This window comes from Andrographis paniculata, unplaced genomic scaffold (genome assembly GCF_009805555.1).
Source record: "Andrographis paniculata isolate CXL003 unplaced genomic scaffold, ASM980555v1 Contig60END, whole genome shotgun sequence".
NCBI classification, from domain to species: Eukaryota; Viridiplantae; Streptophyta; class Magnoliopsida; order Lamiales; family Acanthaceae; genus Andrographis; species Andrographis paniculata.
Genome location: NW_026137596.1, coordinates 5,246,363 through 5,266,588, shown reverse-complemented (window position 1 = coordinate 5,266,588; position 20,226 = coordinate 5,246,363). Strand labels below are relative to the sequence as shown.

The window sequence follows — 20,226 nt, the reverse complement described above, 5'->3', positions numbered from 1 at the left end:
AAAAGTAAAAGTATAATATAATAAAATATTTTAATATAATTAATAAATAATCAAAATATATTTATTTGTGTAAAATGCATGCTTAATTTTTAAGGGCAAATAAAAAATAAAAAAATTTAAACTGAAAAAATTATTTCAAAATGCTAGTTAATTTTTTATAGATTAAAGCTAATTTACCAAACAGTTAAGTCAAACACCCTCTAAAAATAGAAATAAATACTTTGTTTTAAAGGACGGATACGAGTATTTCGGTGTGAATGAGAGAGTATTTTATTTGTGGAATTTTGGTTTTAAGTTTTGGTTTTGAATAATAAAATTTTAAATTGAAATAATAGCTTGATGTGATATTAATATGTATTGACTGTAAAATTAAATTTTAATGTATATAATAAATAAAAAATAAGTGTTTGATTAAATATTTTTATGAAAAAAAATTAGAATAATAAAACTAAAATCGCACAAGTAAATACACCAGATACTTTTTGAAAAAATTATACTCCCTCCGTTTCACTTGTCGTGTCCACTTTTCCATTTCCGTCTGTCCAACTTATTATATTACTTTTATTTTTTTAAAAAAATATTATACACTTTAATTTTATTTAAAAAAAAATTAATTTATATTTTTTAATTTTAATTATATTAATTATTTAATGAAATTAAACTTGAATATAATAGTTTCGGGTCGGGTTGGAATTCAGTTACTCCCACCATCTCGAACAAGCCTGAAGGTAAAACCTCAGATAAAACCCGGCGTGGGGATGCAAAGCGGCGGTGCCCTACACCATGTGGCGGAAGACTCTCGTTTGCGCCGGTGGCGCAATTGCTAGGCAGACGTTGCAGGTCCGGCGCGCGATGGCATCCCTACCATCTTCGTCCACAGCCTCGTACGCGGTGAACAATATCATCCTCCGCTCCCTTAAAGACCATTACCAAGAAATTTCCAAAATGACCCCTCCTCCTGTGAGTTACTTCACGTATTTGTGTATTTTTATTTTTTGTCTCGTGATTTAACCGTCGATAATGAGCAGCGTGTATCATCGCGTGTGAGATGCCGTTTGCGTGGAAGTGTCCAGTGCGCTTTGTGTTGCGAATAATGTTTTGGTGTACAAGAGCTTAATTCTTATAAGCTTTGTGATATATGTTGGGTATTTACTGTGATTTTTCTGTAGATTGTTTTTGTTCTTGTGTATTTTCATTTTCAGTATGTGAATGTATGCGTATTTTAATGTCCTTCGGATCTAATTAGTTAATATTACAATATAATAGATGAAACAGTTTGTCAAATAAGGGATTTTTTTCAATGAATAATTATTTGTGTGTGTAGATGCTGTTTCTTTGTTCCTCCATCAAACGCATATGTACTGTTAGGGGCTTATGCATTAAGAACTTTGTTCTTGCGGTGGGTTGCACAAGAAATCGAAACTGGGCCTGTCCTGTTGTCTCGCTGCGTGTAGACTACTGGTGGTCTCGGGCTTGTCGCAGGTCCAACTGGTGGTTGCTCCAGCTTGGCTGATCATGCCTGCCCTGCTTCTGTTGCTGATAGATATCAATCAGTAAAGGACATTTTAATACCCTGTGTTCTAGTAACTTCAACTATGTTGGCTTTTTTTTCTTCAAAATTTGGTGGAGATATTAATTTACTTGTACCATCTCTTGCTAAATTTTCTTATTGGAACACTAATTAAAACCAGTGGTTTTTGAGATGCTTATGATGGAGGGTTGAATGAGTCCTGTTTTATTGCTTACTTGTAGTTAATGCTATTTAACATTTTGCAGAAAATCAGCCCTCCTTCTCCATACACAGTTGTAAAGGGAGCACTCGATAGTGGGGGTCCTGTTCTGAACCGCCACTTCAAGGATGAGGAGATCAACATATCAGTAATGAGATTGGTTGATCTTGTACCTTCAGATGACAATATCAATGAAAGCATTAATCAGTTATTTGTTCATGTCGATATTTCAAAGCCAGGCTTGAAAGATTCACTCCATTTCCTGTGTGGACTGTATCCAGATGCTTTAGGCATTCATTCAGTTTCACTAAGGCAAAAGTCAGAGTCATCAGGGTTTCTTGAGGTTCCAAAGAAGTACACTGGTCCAGTTTTTGAGTAAGTATACTTGTCTTCTTATGAGTCACCTAAAGTTATTTGTGATGATTATGTGGAGATGCATAAGGAAGCTGTCGTAGTTGATTTATTTCCTTTAACATGCTTTTAAATGCAACTTTATTTTATTGATAGCTGCTGACTTTCTTTTCTAATTGTTATTTCTATGACATTTTTGTTGGGAAATGATAGCACGGGTGTGTTTATCTGGAACTTTATTTCTTTACATGGCTAGATTTTTTCGCTTCAATGTAATACATAAAAGCAAAACATTTAATATAATATAACATCAACATAATCTGTTCTTTCTAAATTCTAACAACAAACATATACTCCTCTTGACTTTTTTTCATGAATAATTCACTAGCTAAAAATATTATTGAATTTAAGAAAACATGTTGCATGCATGATGGAATATCCAACAAAAAATATTAATACTAATAGCAGCAAAACTATAGAGCCTAGAAACATATACGTATATTATAGAATTCATGTTTATATATCAATAGTATATGTTAAAATCACATTATACAATTTATATTAATATTATGATATATTTTATTGAACTTTGAAATTAAATTAACTATCGGGTACCTCATTGAGAATCAGGTTCTAATTATATAACCTTTCACCAAGTGAAGAACTCCTAACAAAAGTTCACCAATTTTCAAGGTATAAGCTATACATGATTCCAAAAAGAGCTCTTCAAAAGAATGACACCCACATCAAAAATTTTTCTTTGGCCTATGCTTCAGAGGTGAATATCTTTCTCGAATCTGCTTTCTCAAGATAGCATTTTAGAGTGAAAAATGCTGTAATGAATCAAGATTTAGCAACTCAAACTATCTTTTGCAAGATTTGAGGCCTATCATCTGTTCTCTAAAGAGAAGGGACATTAATATAGCTTCAGAAGTCAAATGAATGCTATGTGTTGTGTAAGGAGTCCAATGCAAATGTTGGAATTCCTCCTAAAGATTTTGTCCCCATATATTGAAAATATATATCTATGTTAACAAAATCAGTAATACATGTATATTTCTAAAAATTACAAATTTAATTAATACTTCATTTAAACATTTTTACTCATAGGATTGGCACCACAACTAATTAGTAATTACTTGAAACCTGCCTTTGATGAACAAATTCGACAGAAGTTTTCTAAAGTTCAAATATTTTCTCCTCAGTATGTGTATAATATAAAGCATCAATCAACTCAGCAAATCTTGAGCTTCTTGAACAGTTCACTAAATCATTAATCATTGTTCTGTTTTTTCTGTTTGTCCAGCCATCTGCCTTCACAGAACATCCATGTAAATCTTGCTCTTTAGCAGTTGAGTTGAGTTGTGTGATGTGATCTAACTCCTTTTTCAAATAGTTCACCCTCACTTTGTGAAATGTAAGTGGCTTTGTTCCATGCTTACATACCTTGAAAACTTCGATCATGGGAGCGATATTCTCATTGCAACACAATTGAATGACAACCCTGCACTGTGCATCCACAATGCAGAAAGCTGAACAACCATTTTCTGCTTTATTTTTAAGTGTTCAATCATACTTAAGTAGTTGTCTTCATTTTTTATGTTTTGAAACATTTGTGTCCATAATGAAATTCATAGCAGTAGGTGACATCCTCTTTTTCTTAGCTGCTCATTTCTCCTGCTCCGGATGAATATCCATGCTAGAATCTTTTTGGCAAGTAAAAAAATATTAAGTATAACATTGAATTGCTTAAGATTGAACTTTGGTATACACATTATTATCATTATTATTATTGTTGAAAATAATAATAAGGGTGTGTTCACTTGTTTTGGTTTTGTTTTTAATTTTAATGTTTTTGAAGTCAAAATTGTTGTTGGATGAAAATTTTTGTACGGAAAATGGGTGCTGGATGTTATATTTTTAGAAGGAAAAATGGTAGTTTGAAAAGTAAAAAGTCGGAAATGGAAACACAAGGGAACACACTCCAAGATTGAAGTGTTTGGTGAAGATAACAATGACAACTATAAACTTGATGGTGAGAATGAGATAATATAAAATTTGATGATCAAGACTTATTGCTTGGTTGTAGGATTTATAAGGTCTTTGCTATGCATAGATTTTTATTTTTTATTTTTTTTTCTCTTAAAAAATATCAAATGAAATACCTATTTTTTTTTTTTTCTCTATACTACACTATAAAATAATTTTATATTTAAATTATCACATCAATATCTATTTATACAACAAAGAAATTGTTTCAATTTCAAATTTTACTATTTAAAACCCAACCCCACAAACTAACACACCCTTATGTTTTTTCTTTTCTTTTTCTTTGTTTTGTTTTTTGTTTTTTGTTTTTTATTTAATCGGAGCACAACTTTTTGTTTTGAAATATGCATAGTTGTCTTAGTTTAAGACTATTGTGCCTTTTAATTTATTTTTGAAATTGAGGTGTTTGAATGATTAATTTTGCTTGTTGAAACTTTGTTATATTCATTGCATATATGTGTGTGCCTGTATCTTAAATATAGTTTTATATATATTAATTCTTATGGCTGGTGCTTTGCTGTATGTGCTATTTACAACTGCAGAATTAGTAATTAGCTTAGAGACTTTAAAATCCAGGCTTTGTTCTTTCATGTTTTTCCCTCTATTTTTTTACTATTCAATCTTTTTATTAACCTTTCAAAACCATCACAACCAACACTTATTTTCCATATAAAATACCACATCCAACAATCATTTTCACCTTGTAAACAATTATATTTGCATGTCACATATTTTTTAAAGGTTTTTATTGCATGTTACATATTTTTTTATTGGTATTCTTGTACTGATTTTGCTGCATTTTCCATAATGCTCACACTGGTTTTCTCACTTTTGTTTTTAACAAACTATTCCAGTTTGCATGTCTACATCCAGTGTATTCATTTGTGTTTTTCCTTTTGTTTTGTATGTTTTATTTCTTATGTTTTTGAGGTGAAACAGCAATTGGATGTGTGATGTTCTGAATGAAAATTAGTATTAGATGTGATTTAGTTTTTCAGGGAAATGATAGATTGAATAGTAAAAAATTGGACGAAAAAAAAAAAAAAACAAGTGAACACACCCTCAATTCTAATCCCGTTCGGGTCTGGATAATTGAATTTGGTCCGGTTACTGTCTGCTCAGACCAACTCAAGGATGGAGAAAGATGTAGAGCCCATGACTTCCTTCTTGTAGACCTGGGATTTTGTCAGTGTTCTTGTTGAAGTTTTTGCACCACAAGTCTTATTTGAACACTTACGCTAATTTTCAGCAGTATGTTTGTTGTAATAACAATGCAAGATCGGTGATTCTGATGTTACTTCATCTTTGCACAACTCTATGCTCTTGTTTTACATGGTGAAATTTCCAGTAATGGGTTTGTTGTAACCTCAATGCAAGATTGGTGTTTCTGGTGTTACTTTCATCTTTGCACACTTTTAACTCTTGTTTTCCATGGTGATATTTCCAATACTGGCTTTCTTTCTAGTAGTATCTAATTTTGTTTGTGGATTTTAGTTTTGGGGTTTGGATTTTTGAATAGTAAAAAGTTGAATTTAAATAGTGGTTTGATGTGATATAAATAGAGGCTGATGTGATGTTTTGAATGTAAAATAAATTTATAGTATAATATAAAAAAAAGAAAAATAATTGTTTGATGTGATATTTTTTTAGGAAGAAAAAAATCTGAATAATAAAAGGTCTGTGGTAAAATTCACAAAAAAACACAACCTAACAATTTTGTTGTACAATTTGCAGGGAGGTGGATGAGAAGCTTCGAGATACCCTCCATGGTTATATAGACGAGCGCGGGATAAACGAGAGCCTCTTCCCGTTTTTACAGGCTTGGTTGTATGTGAAAGATCACAGGGATCTCATGCGCTGGTTCAAAACTGTCGGCACTTTTGTTAGCCAGAGTAGTGACAGAGGAACCGTGCAGGCTTAAAATCGAATGAACTATCTTGCCGGCGGAGCTTGGTTATGTTTCTAGGTACGCATGAGTTTTGAGACTACAATTTTAATCAAAATTTAGCTGTTCTCTACACTAATACATCATAAAATTTATGGTTAACATAAAAATTGTGGCATATATATAGTTTGCACTTTCCATTCAGGCATGAATGCTATGGAGTTTGGGGGAATTTAATTTTATGCTAGCCTATTTAAATTTCAATTGCATGCTTATTGAATTACTAAATTTAATACTTGGAAATTCAGAAGATAAAGTTCTTACCATATGGTAAAGTTTGTGTAATTGAATTGAACCGCCGTACGATGACATGATCATTCTTGAAAAAAAAAATAAAATAAATTAGAATTGGTTCAATTTGTTTTAGGTGATGGAAGTCATTCATATTTATGCTCTTCTATTCATTCGTTATTTTTAAGATTAGGTCAAATCTTTGTGCGTGAGATTAGGTCTTATATTGTGGGCTGGGCGTAGAATCATACCATTGTAATAATCTAATCTTTTAGGTATGTTTGTTTGCGGGTTTGGATTTTGAGTTGGGATTTGAACGGAAAAAATTTTAAATTTAAATAGTTGTACAACCTAATATAAATAGGTGTTGATACGATGTTTGAAATATAAAATTGATTTTTAATACTCCCTCCGTCCGCGTCTAAGGGTTATATTTACTTTTTGCGCTTTTTACTTAATATTAAAAATATTTTTATATTTGTATAATTTTTTTTACAAATGTCATTCTATTAATATTATAAAACACCAATGAAAGTATTTTTGCAATTTTTATAATTTGTATTTAGCTTTGATATAATAATTAATATTTAAATATCAATACGAAATTCTTTGGAGCGGAACGGAGGTAGACTAATATAAAAAATTGAAAAATAGGTGTTTTTTATTCAATATTTTTGGGAGAAATTTTTTTGATGAATAGTAAAATTTGGAGAGAATCTTCCAAACAACACACCTTTACGACGTTAAAATTTACAGCAGCAATTAGTTAAATTTCTCTACATGTTCATCAGTTCAGTTCGGATAGAGGGTACAAATTTTCGACAGTGGTCGATAAATTAAAATTAAAATAAATAAATATATCAACAAAAATTTATATTAGAAAAATACGAAATTTGAAATTAATAATCACTTATACATGAAAATAGTTATATCTTATATTTTGGTATAGGCTAACAATAATATTTATACTAACTTTCGTAAACACGTTTATTTCTTGAAAAGTAACGAAACAATCATTTAATAGTTACTCTTCCATGTTGTTCCGTAATTTTTTCTTGATGATACTTATAGTTGAAAATGATCTTTTTACGTTTGCAGTTGCTATTTTTCTTTTTCTCAACAAGTTTCATAAATTGTTCATTTAAATTCTTTAAATCCCAAAATAATTTATCACATTAAATATCAATAATGAAATTATCTAATAATAATTCTAAATTCATTAATTTTGCTTCTGATAATTCTGTAGAATATAATTATGCACGTAGTTGCAATATCTTTTTATTAAAAGAGGAAAGTCGATTTGAGAGAAATAAACAAGACATCAATACTTCTTTCGGTGAGTCTTGTCAAATACTGAAACTGATTTATAAAATAAAAATAAAATTAATATTTAAAAATATATTTGTAATTTAGTGATAATTAGTATTATTTTTAAATTTTTTTTTCTGAATCAATTAACCCACTTTGCCTAATACTGGATCCGCCTTTATGGTTGATGATATGCACAATTAATTTTATAATTTCCTTAATAACCATTAAGTGAAAGTAATATTATGTCTTGACAAACACTTAATATAGGGGCGATAGCATAGACGCTACTATGAAAGAACACGAGAATGAATTTTTTAAAATAAAGCAAAATAATTAGTTCTATTTTTTCGCACTACATATATAAACGCAAGAATGAATTTAAGATTCTCAATTGAATTAATACCGTTTCTTGCAAATAATTTTAAAAATACTTGCGTGTTTTATGATACTAATATAATAATATTTATAAAAAAAATAAATAAATAATTATACTTCATTCGTCCCATAACAAAGTATTATTTTTTCTATTTTAATCCATCCCATAATAAAGTATTTTATTTTTTTTATTAAGTAACTGTACTATCTACCTAACATTACAAATACCTTTATAATTTACAATATATTACACAAATGTCATTACTATTATATCACACATACAGGTATTTTAGTCATTACTACTTTATTCCTACTATATCCCAATATAATACTAATATTTCTAAAATTACGTACATAAAACAGAAGGAATATTAATATAAAATATTTTTAATATTAATATAATAATGTAAAAGATAAATTATACTTTTAGAAGCGAACGGAAAGAGTATGTACTAAAAAGAGCCTATTAAAAAATACAATTAAGAAATGGGCTTGGCGGTAATAAAAAATGATAATTTGAGTAATAATGATAATGGCGATGATGAAAGTAACGTTGGTTCTGATGTTAGGTTAGTGGGTGTTGCTTTCATTGCAGAAAGATACAGTTAATTAATTAATTATTTATTTAATTAATTAATTATTCATTCATTGCTTTATTGCCGGCCCACTCTGCGTTGAGTTTGTAGCCCCAAAGACCAAAGTCTATCCCATTGCGATTTTACTATTTTAACCCTCTCCCAAACAGCTATTTCAATTTGTCTAAGTTTTTATTAGACACACGCAAAAAAGAAAAAAAAAAAAACAATTTTGTTTATATCTAAATATTTTTGAAAATTTTACATTATTTATTTGATAATATTTTAAAATACTATATCAAATATATATTTTTTATAAAATATCAAATCATGATTTTTATTTTTTTAATTTTTTTAAAATTTTTAAAATTTTATATTATCTACGTCTAAATAAATATTTTTATTATTAACAATAATATGGAGCCACTAGTAACATAGATAAATAAAAATATTTGTATTTGTTTGGGGTTGTTTTAGTTTTTTTTTATTGAGGGCGAGCTTGACAATTAGTCGATAGCTGTTAGTTGTTAGCTGATTCAATTAGCTGGTTTGACTAGCTGATTCGATTAGCTGTTTGTATTAAAATGTTTGGTAAAACAATTGTTTGATAGTAGCTGTTTATACATAAAATGACAATTGAGGATATTTCTATTTTATTTTTGTTTCTAATATATTCAATTATGTTTTTATGAGTTTAGAATGTTTAAAATTTTTTATTATTAGTTATTGAAAATTGTAAAAGTGTTATAAAAGTATTTATTTTTATTACTGTTAGATTTAAAAAATATTATATTTTTATTAAAATATATAAATAGTTTTTTTTTATTGAAAATGATGTAAAATATAAAATAATAAATTTTTTGTGTATATATTTATTATGTTAGTTATCGATTAGTTCATTATATTTATAATTTTCAATAAATTTAATTTATTTAATTTATTTTTAGTATAAAATTTATATATGTAATTTTAATAAAAAAATAAATTATTAATATTTATATTTTTTATTTTATGTTGATTTAATAAATTTATATATTTTACAATTAAAATAATTTTTATATAAAAATTAATTATTTTAAATTTATAAAAGTAAAACTATAATATAATAAAATATTCTAATATAATTAATAAATAATCAAAATATATTTATTTGTGTAAAATATATAATAAATTTTTAAGGGCATATAAAGAATAAAAAAAAAATTTTACAGAAAAAACTATTTCAAAACGTTGGGTAAGTTAGCTTTTTGGGTTCAAAAAGCTATTCCAAAAAACTAATTTATCAAACACCTAAATTAACTTTTTGACTGGTCAAACAGCTAAAAGCTGTTCAATAAGCTAAAAGCTCTTCAAAAAACTATTTGTCAAATACCCTTGAGTTTAACATAATAAAATTGTTTGATATGATATAAATATATTAGTAATATAATACTTTAAATATAAAATTAAATTTAATATTTTGTATATATGATCAACTCAAAATTCTTTTAATTTTATTTATTTATTCAATTAACAAATATTTTTATATATCTTTAAAACTTCTAATTTTTTTATAAATATAATTTATGGTAATAATAGTATTATATATAATTTTATTTTCTATATAATGATATTTATATTATATATATTTTATTGAAATATTATATTAAAAATATTTAAATGTATATTTTAATTTTTTTAATTATATAGGATAATATATTTTTATTATATACCGTTATTAAATAATTATTTTTTATTATCTTAATTAATTTATATTATTTAAATTATAGTGTAAAAAAAAAAAGGTCATTTTAAACCAAGTATAATATACTTCTTCCTTACGGTCAAGAAATCTACGTCTCAAACACCCTGTTACATTTCTCTTTTGTATGTCTCAAATACTCTACAATATTTTTAAAATAGAAAATAATTAATTAATTATACTTAATCTCTACCCCACACTTTATCCCCTGGTATCATCCAAATAAAAAAAATAAAATATATATTTCTCTTTCCATCACATCACCTAAATTAAAATATATATTTCTCTTTCTGTCGCATCACCTAATTTCTAAATTATCCTACTTACTACTACCCACCTAAGAACTCCTTGTAAAAGTAAATATTTCCACTTTGTTTGGGACGGAGGGAGTAATATTTTAATTATAATTGATAATTAAAAGTAAGTGTAATAATATTTTTACGTTATAAAAATAATAATGTGGTGTAAAATAAAAGTAAAGTAAAGGTAAAGTAAATGTATATGTGAAAAGAAAAAAAATAAAATATTTAATTAAAATGATTATTTTATAATTTGAAATTCTAAAATAAAAATATGTATGTTTAACCGTATGAGTAATAAATAAGAAATTAATGTCTAATTTAATATTTTTGAAAATAAAGTGTTAAAATAATAAAAGCCAAAGCCAAAACCCGGCGAGCAAAACAACAAAAGGGTGAAATGAAACAAATTTGGCTGGTGTATATAAATGGGTCATAAGTCGAGAAGGAGACGTGTTTTTCGTTCAATTAATTGTTCCAAAGTCAACAGCACAAACAATGGTGGTGAGGATGATCAAATGGAGGCCGCCATGGCAGCAGCCATCCCTCTGCTCCGAGAAATTCCAGACCAAAATCACCGTCCATCACCTCCGAGGCCTTCCCCAACCAAACGAGGATTCTCAGAAATCCTTTTATTCGGTTGGTATCAAGTGGAAAGGCAGTTCCAAGGGAATCCGAATCGGTTTCCTTTTTCAGCGAACAGTGAGAAGGAATTTCACCAAGGAAGAGCTTCTAAACGACGACGGGATTGTCGATTGGGAAGAACATTTTTGCTCTCTCTGCAACTTTTCCGCGTACAAGGAAGGCGCCTTTCATCCATGGGAGGTTTCGTTTACGGTTTTCGCTGTGAGTTTTTTTCTCTTCAACCTTCTTTTAGCTTCTGATTTTAACCTGCAATTCTTTCGATTTGTTTCCATTGTCTGACCTAAAACTGCGTATTAGTTGTTTATTCGTATGCAAAATTTGATGTTGATTATTGCCTTTTTTTCCGAAACTTTGGTCGATTACGATGACGTCTCGGATTCTTCGAGAACACCAAGCTTTTTCCTAACAGATTTATGTATATACTTCACTGCGTTGATTGTCGAACATGATAGCATCTCTGTGATCTCTCTCATGAGAAAGTCTCATTCAATTTGAGTCTGGCTATTGTTGATGTTGAGTTGTGTGATTATTTTGCCTTTGTTTTTTACACTTAGCCATTCAATTCAAGTATACTCACTATGCAATGACAGGCTTCAAAGCAAGGGGCTGCCGATATAGTCCCGGTGATCGGCACTGCATCCTTGAATCTAGCAGAGTTTGCATCCGAATCCGATAAACACAGCCAGGAAATCGACATTCCATTGTCTATACTTGATGATCCTCCTATTGGTAGCAGCACTCCCATCCTCCATGTATGCAGTACCTAGCTCTTACCATATCTTGTTCTTATTTTATAAAACAGCTATTTTACTTAAAAGTTCAACTATATAGAAAAAACTGTATCATTAATCACACACTATTTTGCCTATGAATGCAGCTATCGATTGATCTTGTAAAATGGAGAAATCCTGATGGGCCATCTGGTACAACGCCAAAACCACCTGTTCTATCGTTCCCACGGTCTCCTTGTTACGGAGAAGTTCTTTCTACTGAGAAATCAGAAAACATCCCGGCTCGCAAAACAAGCCCGAGAGGTGTGAATGTGAATAACATCTTGAAGGGGTTGTATTCCCTGAGGGCTAAGCGGCCAAGCCACGACGAGGGCAGTGACGGAAGGAACATCTCTGACACAGATTTCAATTCCACACTCGACACAGATTCGTCGGATGGCTCATACGAAGCAGCAGTCTTGGAGGAACCAAATGAGCAGAACCCTTCTGTCGGGAAATCATTAAGTTACGAGACTTTGGCATATGCAAATCATGTTGGAGGAGCAGCCGGTTACACGAACACGAGCGGTAGCAGCGAGGACGATGATTTTGTTTATTTCAGCCACCGCCGATCGGATGCCTCCCCTATCTCGGTTTTGGATTGTCCCGTTTCGTCCAATCCGAAGCGCGGACTTCTCCCATGGAGAAAAAGGAAACTAGGTTTCAGTTCCCGTAAAGGAGAGCCGTTATTGAAGAAATATTACGGGGAAGAAGGCGGAGACGACATTGATCACGACCGCAGGCAGCTGAGCTTCTCGGATCGGAACGCAAACGATGAAGCGTACGTCGGTGAATTTGACGAGGATAGTTTCACGGTGGGTGAATGGGAGCAGAAGGAGATAACGAGCCGCGACGGAGTAACGAAATTAAAAACGCAAGTTTTCTTGGCTTCGATCGACCAGAGGAGCGAACGAGCCGCGGGCGAAGGCGCATGCACGGCTCTCGTGGCCCTTGTTGCTCATTGGCTCCACTCCAACCCCGGCGTGATGCCCGTCAAGTCCCAATTCGACGCTCTTATACGCGACGGTTCGCTGGAGTGGAGGAATCTCTGCGAGGACGAGGTTTACGCGGGAAAATTCCCGGACAAGCATTTCGATCTCGAGACGATCCTCGAGGAGGCTAGAGTGCGGCCGGTGTCGCTAGTCCCCGAGAAATCGTTTGTGGGGTTCTTCGAGCCGGACGGGTTGGATTTCTTGGAAGGTGCGATGACGTTCGACGGCATTTGGGATGAGATCAGCGGGCGGGCGTCGGAGATGTGCGCGCGGAGTGAGGCGTTGGTGTACATAGTGAGCTGGAACGACCATTTTTTTGTGGTGAAGGTGGAATGGGATAGGTATTACGTAATCGAGACGTTGGGGGAGAGGCTTGAGGAGGGCGGGAGGCAAGCCTTCATCTTGAAGTTCGATAAAGATACGACGATGATGACGACGACTACAATTGAAGAGGATGATGAAGCTCCAGCAATGGAGGAAAACGAAATCGAAAACGACAAGGACGAGAAAAGGGTAATACCAATAGCAAGAAGAAGGACAAGTAGTGTTAAGGGGAAAGAGACGTGCAGAGAGTACATGAAGAAGTTTATGGCGGCAATTCCGATTAGGGAAGTGCAGGAGGATATCCTCAAGAAGAAAAGGGAAAGGGAAAGGGAAAGGGAAATGGAATTGGAAATGCCTCTACTTCTTAGCCAGCTGCATCACCGTCGCCTGCAGATAGAGTTTCATTACACACAAACAAACACAATCCCTTAACCTAACCTGGTTGATAATGATAACCAAACCAAACACAAAACCAACCCTCCCCACTAACCATATATACCAAACAATAATATAATAACAATAACCACTTTTGTTATTGGACTTGTGACCTGTTATGAGTTCAAATTTTCGACGCCTCAAATCACCTGTCAAATATGGTTCGCTTAGTGTGACTTGCCTATCGAGTCTAGTTTGCAAAGTATTAAGTTTGGCTGGGGGTTTATCCAGTGCGCACTTTCGGGTAGCGGCTGTGGGTTTTCATGTTATAAAAAAAAAAATAAGTCCGGTGATGTATGGGGTGAATTATCTTTCTTACTCATCATAATAAAATCGTGTGACATGACCGATAAATTTATAGCTAGCTCAGAATCCATCCTTAAAAGGGCTTGCTTTGGTTGCTTGTTTCGCGTTGGGTTCAATAATACAAGTTTCTATTTACTTTTTGCGTATAAAAATATTCGTAATATTAAATATAATGAAGCAAAAGGTAAATAAGATTCTTAAAGCCGGATAGAGCCAATATATAGTGTGTTGTTTGAGAGAATGGGCCTGAACAACTCTCTAGTAAAATGAGGGTCTAGCTACCTACCTAGACCTCATAAGTGAGTATTACATTTACTCCGATCTCCACTTTGTCAAGAGCCTGGGACACAAGTTCCTTGAGAGTATTTACAGTATGGCCAAATGCATAAAATAAAAGCCTCTTATCAAACACACCTGTATTCTTTCTTTTTTCGTAGGGCTTGTTTGTTTGGAAGATTGAATTTTGAATCGAGATTTCAATAGTAAAAAATTTGAATTAGAATAATGATATGATATAAATAACTATTGATGTTCAAATTTTTATTGTTTAAATTTTCTTGGATAAATTTTAGTAGATCTATTTGCACAAAAAGTTTTAGATCTCTATTTCCTCGAATGTTTTTTTTAATTCCGAAATTAAATTAGCATATTTTAGTTTTTCGCTTTATTTTTAGTATTTGAACACATTCTTATTAATATAAATCGTGTTTGGCGATGGACATCATGTAAAATAATAAACAAGTTGGTATTCTTCCAGACGTCTGTGTGGAAGAGAGGATACTATAAAAATTCAACAAGTGTAAACAATCCGAGCATATTGTATTACCGGTGGAATCTCTGCAACAATGACTATACTGGAAAGACGAAGATGATGACAATGAACAACCCTATGATGATGGATGACAAGAAGCTAACCATACGCGAACCTCGCCCGAGGTTCTTATATAATATAACAACATTCACTATCTGATGAATTCACCTATATATATGCACACACATACACATATAAAATTAGGAGTAGGAAAATAAGAAAGGATGGGTGAGTAGTAATCACAAAGTTTATCCAGTGTTCATTCTAATTTTTTTAAAAAAATAAAAGATCGAGTTTATTCTTGTTTGATGAAAGAGTATTCCAACATAAACAGATATGGTGTTCGAGGACTTCGAGTTGTGATTGCCATTTTGATATATATATATATATATATATGGAGTTAGTTAGTTGCTGGATTTACCAAATCTTTTATTGCCAAGCAATTGTCCCCCCACTCGAAACACAGACTATCTCCATAACAAAGGGGTTGGGGCTGCTTATTTTACATACCTCTCTCTCTATTCACAACTTTCACATCCTCGACGGTAAGCCCCCACGGCTCACAGTTGCTTCTATAGTTCCATGTGGCTCGTCTGTCGGCAGATACACATCGTCTTCAAACTGTAAGAGTTATCCGGTTAAATTTATATACATATACAACCAAAAACACTAATTTAGACAATGCTCATGCTCATCCATGTCAGCAGATATATAATTAAGGGTAAATTATATTACACCCCTACCCCTTATGTTTTTAGTAAAAATACACAAAGCGTCATGCGTTTTATTTACTGCGTTAAACCCCTTGTGTTAATGTAAAGTTTGCACGAAATACTCTCTTTGTTAAATAAAGGCCCAAAATGCAAGTTTTGTACAAGTTTTATTTAATTATTTATTGTATTCAAAAAAATTATTTAAAATATTTTGCGTATTTTTATTTGTATAAAACATTGCATAATTTAGGTCTTTATTTAGAAGCAAATATCTATTTTTGACAATGAGGATGTATTGTGCAAAATTTACATTAACACAAGAGAGTTTTACGCAATAAATAAAATACCTTGTGCATTTTTACTAAAAATATAAGTAAGTGTTATATAATTTACCTTATAATTAAACTACGTAGTTGGAGAAGAACTACAAGAATGTACCTTAACAATAGCTGGATTATCTTTGCTTGACAAGTTAACCGGCAGAAAGTGAAGATTAGGCATTTTCAACCGAACCGATGACACATCCGGAACCCTGGAATAAGTGGAAGAGTATTAAGATACCTCTCTAAACAACACATTGAAATGTGGAAGAGTTATATCATTGGCAGACATACATGTCTAGAGTTTAAGAAAAACAAGTACCTGGCAAGTACGGCCTGTGCCATGAGATAGAGTGTAGTTTGAACAGATGGACTGTATACTCCGCCTTTCGTAGGGCCATAGAAAGTATCGATTAAAGTTTTCTTCACATCAGTATATTTCTCCATGAAATATAATTGTTTTTCCGGAAGGCTTGCAAGACTTTCAAAAGGGTATCTACATCAAAATTTAATCTTATGTGAAACAGGAAACCATCTTCAGCTTCAGTGCAAAACCAAATTCATCATCTGACATGAGGACGTCATTTATCAAGAATACTAACAATTTTTCCCCAATCTTTACTGCAGAGAGAAGAAAACAAATGCAACAAATAAATAAAGTTACCTCCACGATGCACTGATCTCTGTTGCCAGGATTCTCTCTCGTGTTTCAGGCAACATTGTATACCTATCCCTGATGAATCCTTCAAAACCAGACTGCCAACAGTATATACTCCAGTGTTTATACTAATATTTCAAAGTTGTAACTGGCAAGTGGATCAAAGTAGGGCACATATTTGATATATCATGTTACATATACGATAAATTAAGCATAATAATATAACAAAAAATAAACTTGGATATTGAGGCATATATAATATTTTAGTTGGGCATAATATATCTTTTCATGTTATGACACATAAAGTATCTGGGCGCGAAGGTATAGGAGGTGGAAACATAAATCATATAAACGCACACACAAAAGGTGAAAATAATACAGCTGAATTCAAAAAGCAAACAATGAAATAATAACAGGTAGTGTAAACATAACCCTGTAGAAAATAAATAATTAAAAATAACCCTATAAAATTATAAAGCATTGCCACTCTGCCAGAGGAAGAAGGATAAATAGATGGTGAGTTGCCAACAACGACCACAGCCAAGGAGTAGATACTAAAATCATTTACAGTAGGTGGTAGAAGTGGAAGCCCTTCTTGGAAGAATTCTATGTTTCCTCAACCGTGAACAAAAAGAAAAGCCTCTCTCCTTCAAGAAAAAGTGCTGCCTTTTCTTGTAAGCAAGGAACATAAAGCTTTGTTCTTCAATCTGGCATGCCACAGTGCCAATGGAAAAGGCACTAGCATATGCCTTAGGCAATCCAGATTGAAGACAAGTGACATGCTATCATAAAATGTACTAAGGCCACTCCGCGTACTTCTTGCACTATGTTGGGCTCCATTAAACTATTTAAATACCATTCTTATGCTGCCTAGTTATATACCTTACATAAATAAAATAATGCCACTAGCTCTGAAATATACTTACTTTGAAGGACGCTTGGCATATGTGTTGAAAGGAACACATTATTACTGCATTGATATAAATTTTGGTCCTAAGAAGTCATCATTTTTTTCTTCAAAATATAAGATAAAAAATTAATTAATTGAGAACAGCCTTTCAGACAAACTGAAGCAATTTGCAAGACCAGTCCCCTATAGGGATAAGAAAAGGACATGAAGAACTTAGGGCTTTGTTCTTCCACCATTTCTTCCTCGACACGATTCTCAATATATATATAACATACTATATTTATCATCTCACAAAAAATCAACACTCAATCTAAAATATTATTTTTTATATTACTTACACAATTTCATACACCTCACATAAAAATATATACCTCAAACCAAATCACTAAACAAACAAACCCTTAATAATCTAAAAAATCAACTTAACTTCAAAACCCACAAATTGCAAACACCAACATAATTGATATGAAACTCAAATGAATTACAAAAGAGATGAGAAAGACATTGAGCTGTCTCAATGGTGCCTTCTGGAGTGTATGGAAATGCGGGCATTGATATGCCTATAGATAGAAAAATACTCAAGTAGATAAAGTCATAAACTGACAAGACCAGCTCAAGCAAAACGATGCCAGAATGATCTACAAGTAACAAAAAAAGAATCAGAGAATTTAGCATCAACTAACTTGGGTTGTCTTCAGCACTGCCAATCCTTCAACACCCGATAGAATCTTCAGACCTCCAGATTTCTGCACTGTGACTTCAGTTGTGTGCTTCTCAGTTCCAAGCTTGAAACCTTTAGAGGACATAAGAATCATTGTAAGAAATCACACAATCTACTTCACCTCTTGTCAACAACAATCCCCCTGGCTCAAACAACCCAGAAAGATGAAGAACAAAGTGACAACATCATTCAAAACAAGAAGTTATCAGTCAAGAATAATTCAGAATACAAAGGGTGATACGCAGTTACCATGGTCATGTGGTCGATCATTCATGTGAATACGCTCCCATGGTTTCTCAACTATATTGATTATTGCAGCAGTAACCTAAGAAGGGATAATGAAATCAATGTTCGCTTACCATAGTTGCTAATAAAAACAAGGTAGAATCCCTTGGGACAAGCAAGTAGAAATTCAGTTTATTATTCAACTCACTTTGTACCAATGAACCTAACTTAGTGTGTTATCAATTAGAAACATGTAAACCACTTTTTCACTAAATAAAAGTAAGAGTTACACCATAGGTCTAAGTTGGTAGATCAAATAAGCTACCTTAAATTATAAACGTCAACTTGTCCTCCATTAAATATATGTTAAAGGGTAGAAAACCAGCAAACTCATTCATCACACTAACATTAACGACATCAATAAGAAGATAGAGAGAAACTTAAAGAGATAATTCAGATATCAGTTCCACAGTCTTTGATGCAGTTTTCTTCCCCTGTAGATTGATAGTTGGTATCCTCAATGTGACAGGCAACAAATTTGTTCAATTTTTCTTTACCCTGTAGATTGAATCCTTAGCCATTGAAAGCAATATAAGGTTTTCCAAATACTTATAAATTTTTAGTGAGGTTACTTCAATTTAAGCTATGCTATGTTTAACCTCAAACACCCAACCGCATGATTCCCACAATACTTAAACTATTACCTTTGGATAAAATGATGTGAAGTGCCTGCCAAGAATGATGGCAAAATCCTCTACTGAGAGTGGAACCTTACATTCTTTAGCTTTAGCATACACCTGCACCAAACCCAACCAATGTCAATGAACAGGATTCAGGTGACACCAATCAAGACAAGACATGACAGCCATTATGAAACATGAAATTACACCACCCATTAGCTATCACAAGATTGTGGGTTTACATTAAACCAAGATTACAAGTTAAATGCACACTTAATATGCCAAACACACACGAACTGGTAACGCTACAAATTCACCTATCCGACCATTCAGAAATACTTATTTTGGAACACTCATGAATAGCCCATAAACTGTGAATTTTCTCACGGTATGTTGAAAGTATTTCATGAGACTAAACAGAAAAGTACTACGAAATTTCAGGGGAAAACTAATAATGCAACACATCAGATCCGGAAATTAAAATAAAGGTCATCTTCTGCAGTTATCTAACGAACCAACCAACTTTCGATGAATATGTTAAATAGCAACAAATAAAAAAAGGGTCTCGACAAAGAAATTACAGCACCAGAAATTCTTCAAGATAAGATACCCCATGACTTTAGGCAAAAAGAAGAAGAAGAAGAAGAATCATTTCAGCAGCAGCATAATCGAAGCACAAGTAAACACATCAACAGATCCATCCGCACGCCTTAAACCTCAAAAACTCCTTGAATCAGAGCTTAACACACCGATTAAAAGCCATCAAACATTAATAATCCCGCTCACCGTATTTTTCATGGTATCCGTAGCAACAATATCGGAATTATCTCCATGTGTGTAAGCGGTCAGACAATCGGAGAGAAGGCTGATGCTGACGTTCCACTCGACGATATGATGCCGTCCGCTGGGCTCCCTCCACACCCTCCCTACCCTGACCCTCCCCTTGCCGTGCCTCTGCTCCAACTTCAGCCCATCCATAGCTGCTCAGCTCTTCTTCTCCAAGTAGCTCTGCTCTAATCTAGACTGAATCACCACCGATTCAGAATCGCGGTGACAAGGAATGCGACTGTGATTAAATGGGTGATTACGTGGTTTAGAAAATCCATATA

The 20,226-nt window shown here is 32.4% G+C and overlaps 3 protein-coding genes across 3 annotated transcripts; 2 read left to right on the top strand and 1 right to left on the bottom strand.

The window, feature by feature from the left end:
- The first annotated feature begins 696 nt into the window (after window positions 1–696).
- On the top strand, window positions 697–6,219 carry LOC127259251 (mitochondrial acidic protein mam33). The gene is made up of 3 exons (XM_051286446.1): window positions 697–960; window positions 1,777–2,105; window positions 5,865–6,219. The coding sequence occupies exons 1-3, from the start codon at window positions 784–786 to the stop codon at window positions 6,049–6,051; spliced, it is 693 nt and encodes a 230-aa protein (XP_051142403.1). The 5' UTR covers window positions 697–783; the 3' UTR covers window positions 6,052–6,219.
- A 4,805-nt stretch (window positions 6,220–11,024) lies between these two features.
- Window positions 11,025–13,873, top strand: LOC127260019 (uncharacterized). The gene is made up of 3 exons (XM_051287652.1): window positions 11,025–11,453; window positions 11,843–12,004; window positions 12,130–13,873. The coding sequence occupies exons 1-3, from the start codon at window positions 11,106–11,108 to the stop codon at window positions 13,768–13,770; spliced, it is 2,151 nt and encodes a 716-aa protein (XP_051143609.1). The 5' UTR covers window positions 11,025–11,105; the 3' UTR covers window positions 13,771–13,873.
- A 1,421-nt stretch (window positions 13,874–15,294) lies between these two features.
- Window positions 15,295–20,226, bottom strand: LOC127259913 (uricase). Its single transcript, XM_051287529.1, has 8 exons — window positions 19,904–20,226; window positions 19,142–19,234; window positions 18,462–18,537; window positions 18,175–18,284; window positions 16,588–16,679; window positions 16,246–16,419; window positions 16,042–16,135; window positions 15,295–15,511 (listed from the first exon to the last, which is right to left on the bottom strand). The coding sequence occupies exons 1-8, from the start codon at window positions 20,093–20,095 to the stop codon at window positions 15,422–15,424; spliced, it is 921 nt and encodes a 306-aa protein (XP_051143486.1). The 5' UTR covers window positions 20,096–20,226; the 3' UTR covers window positions 15,295–15,421.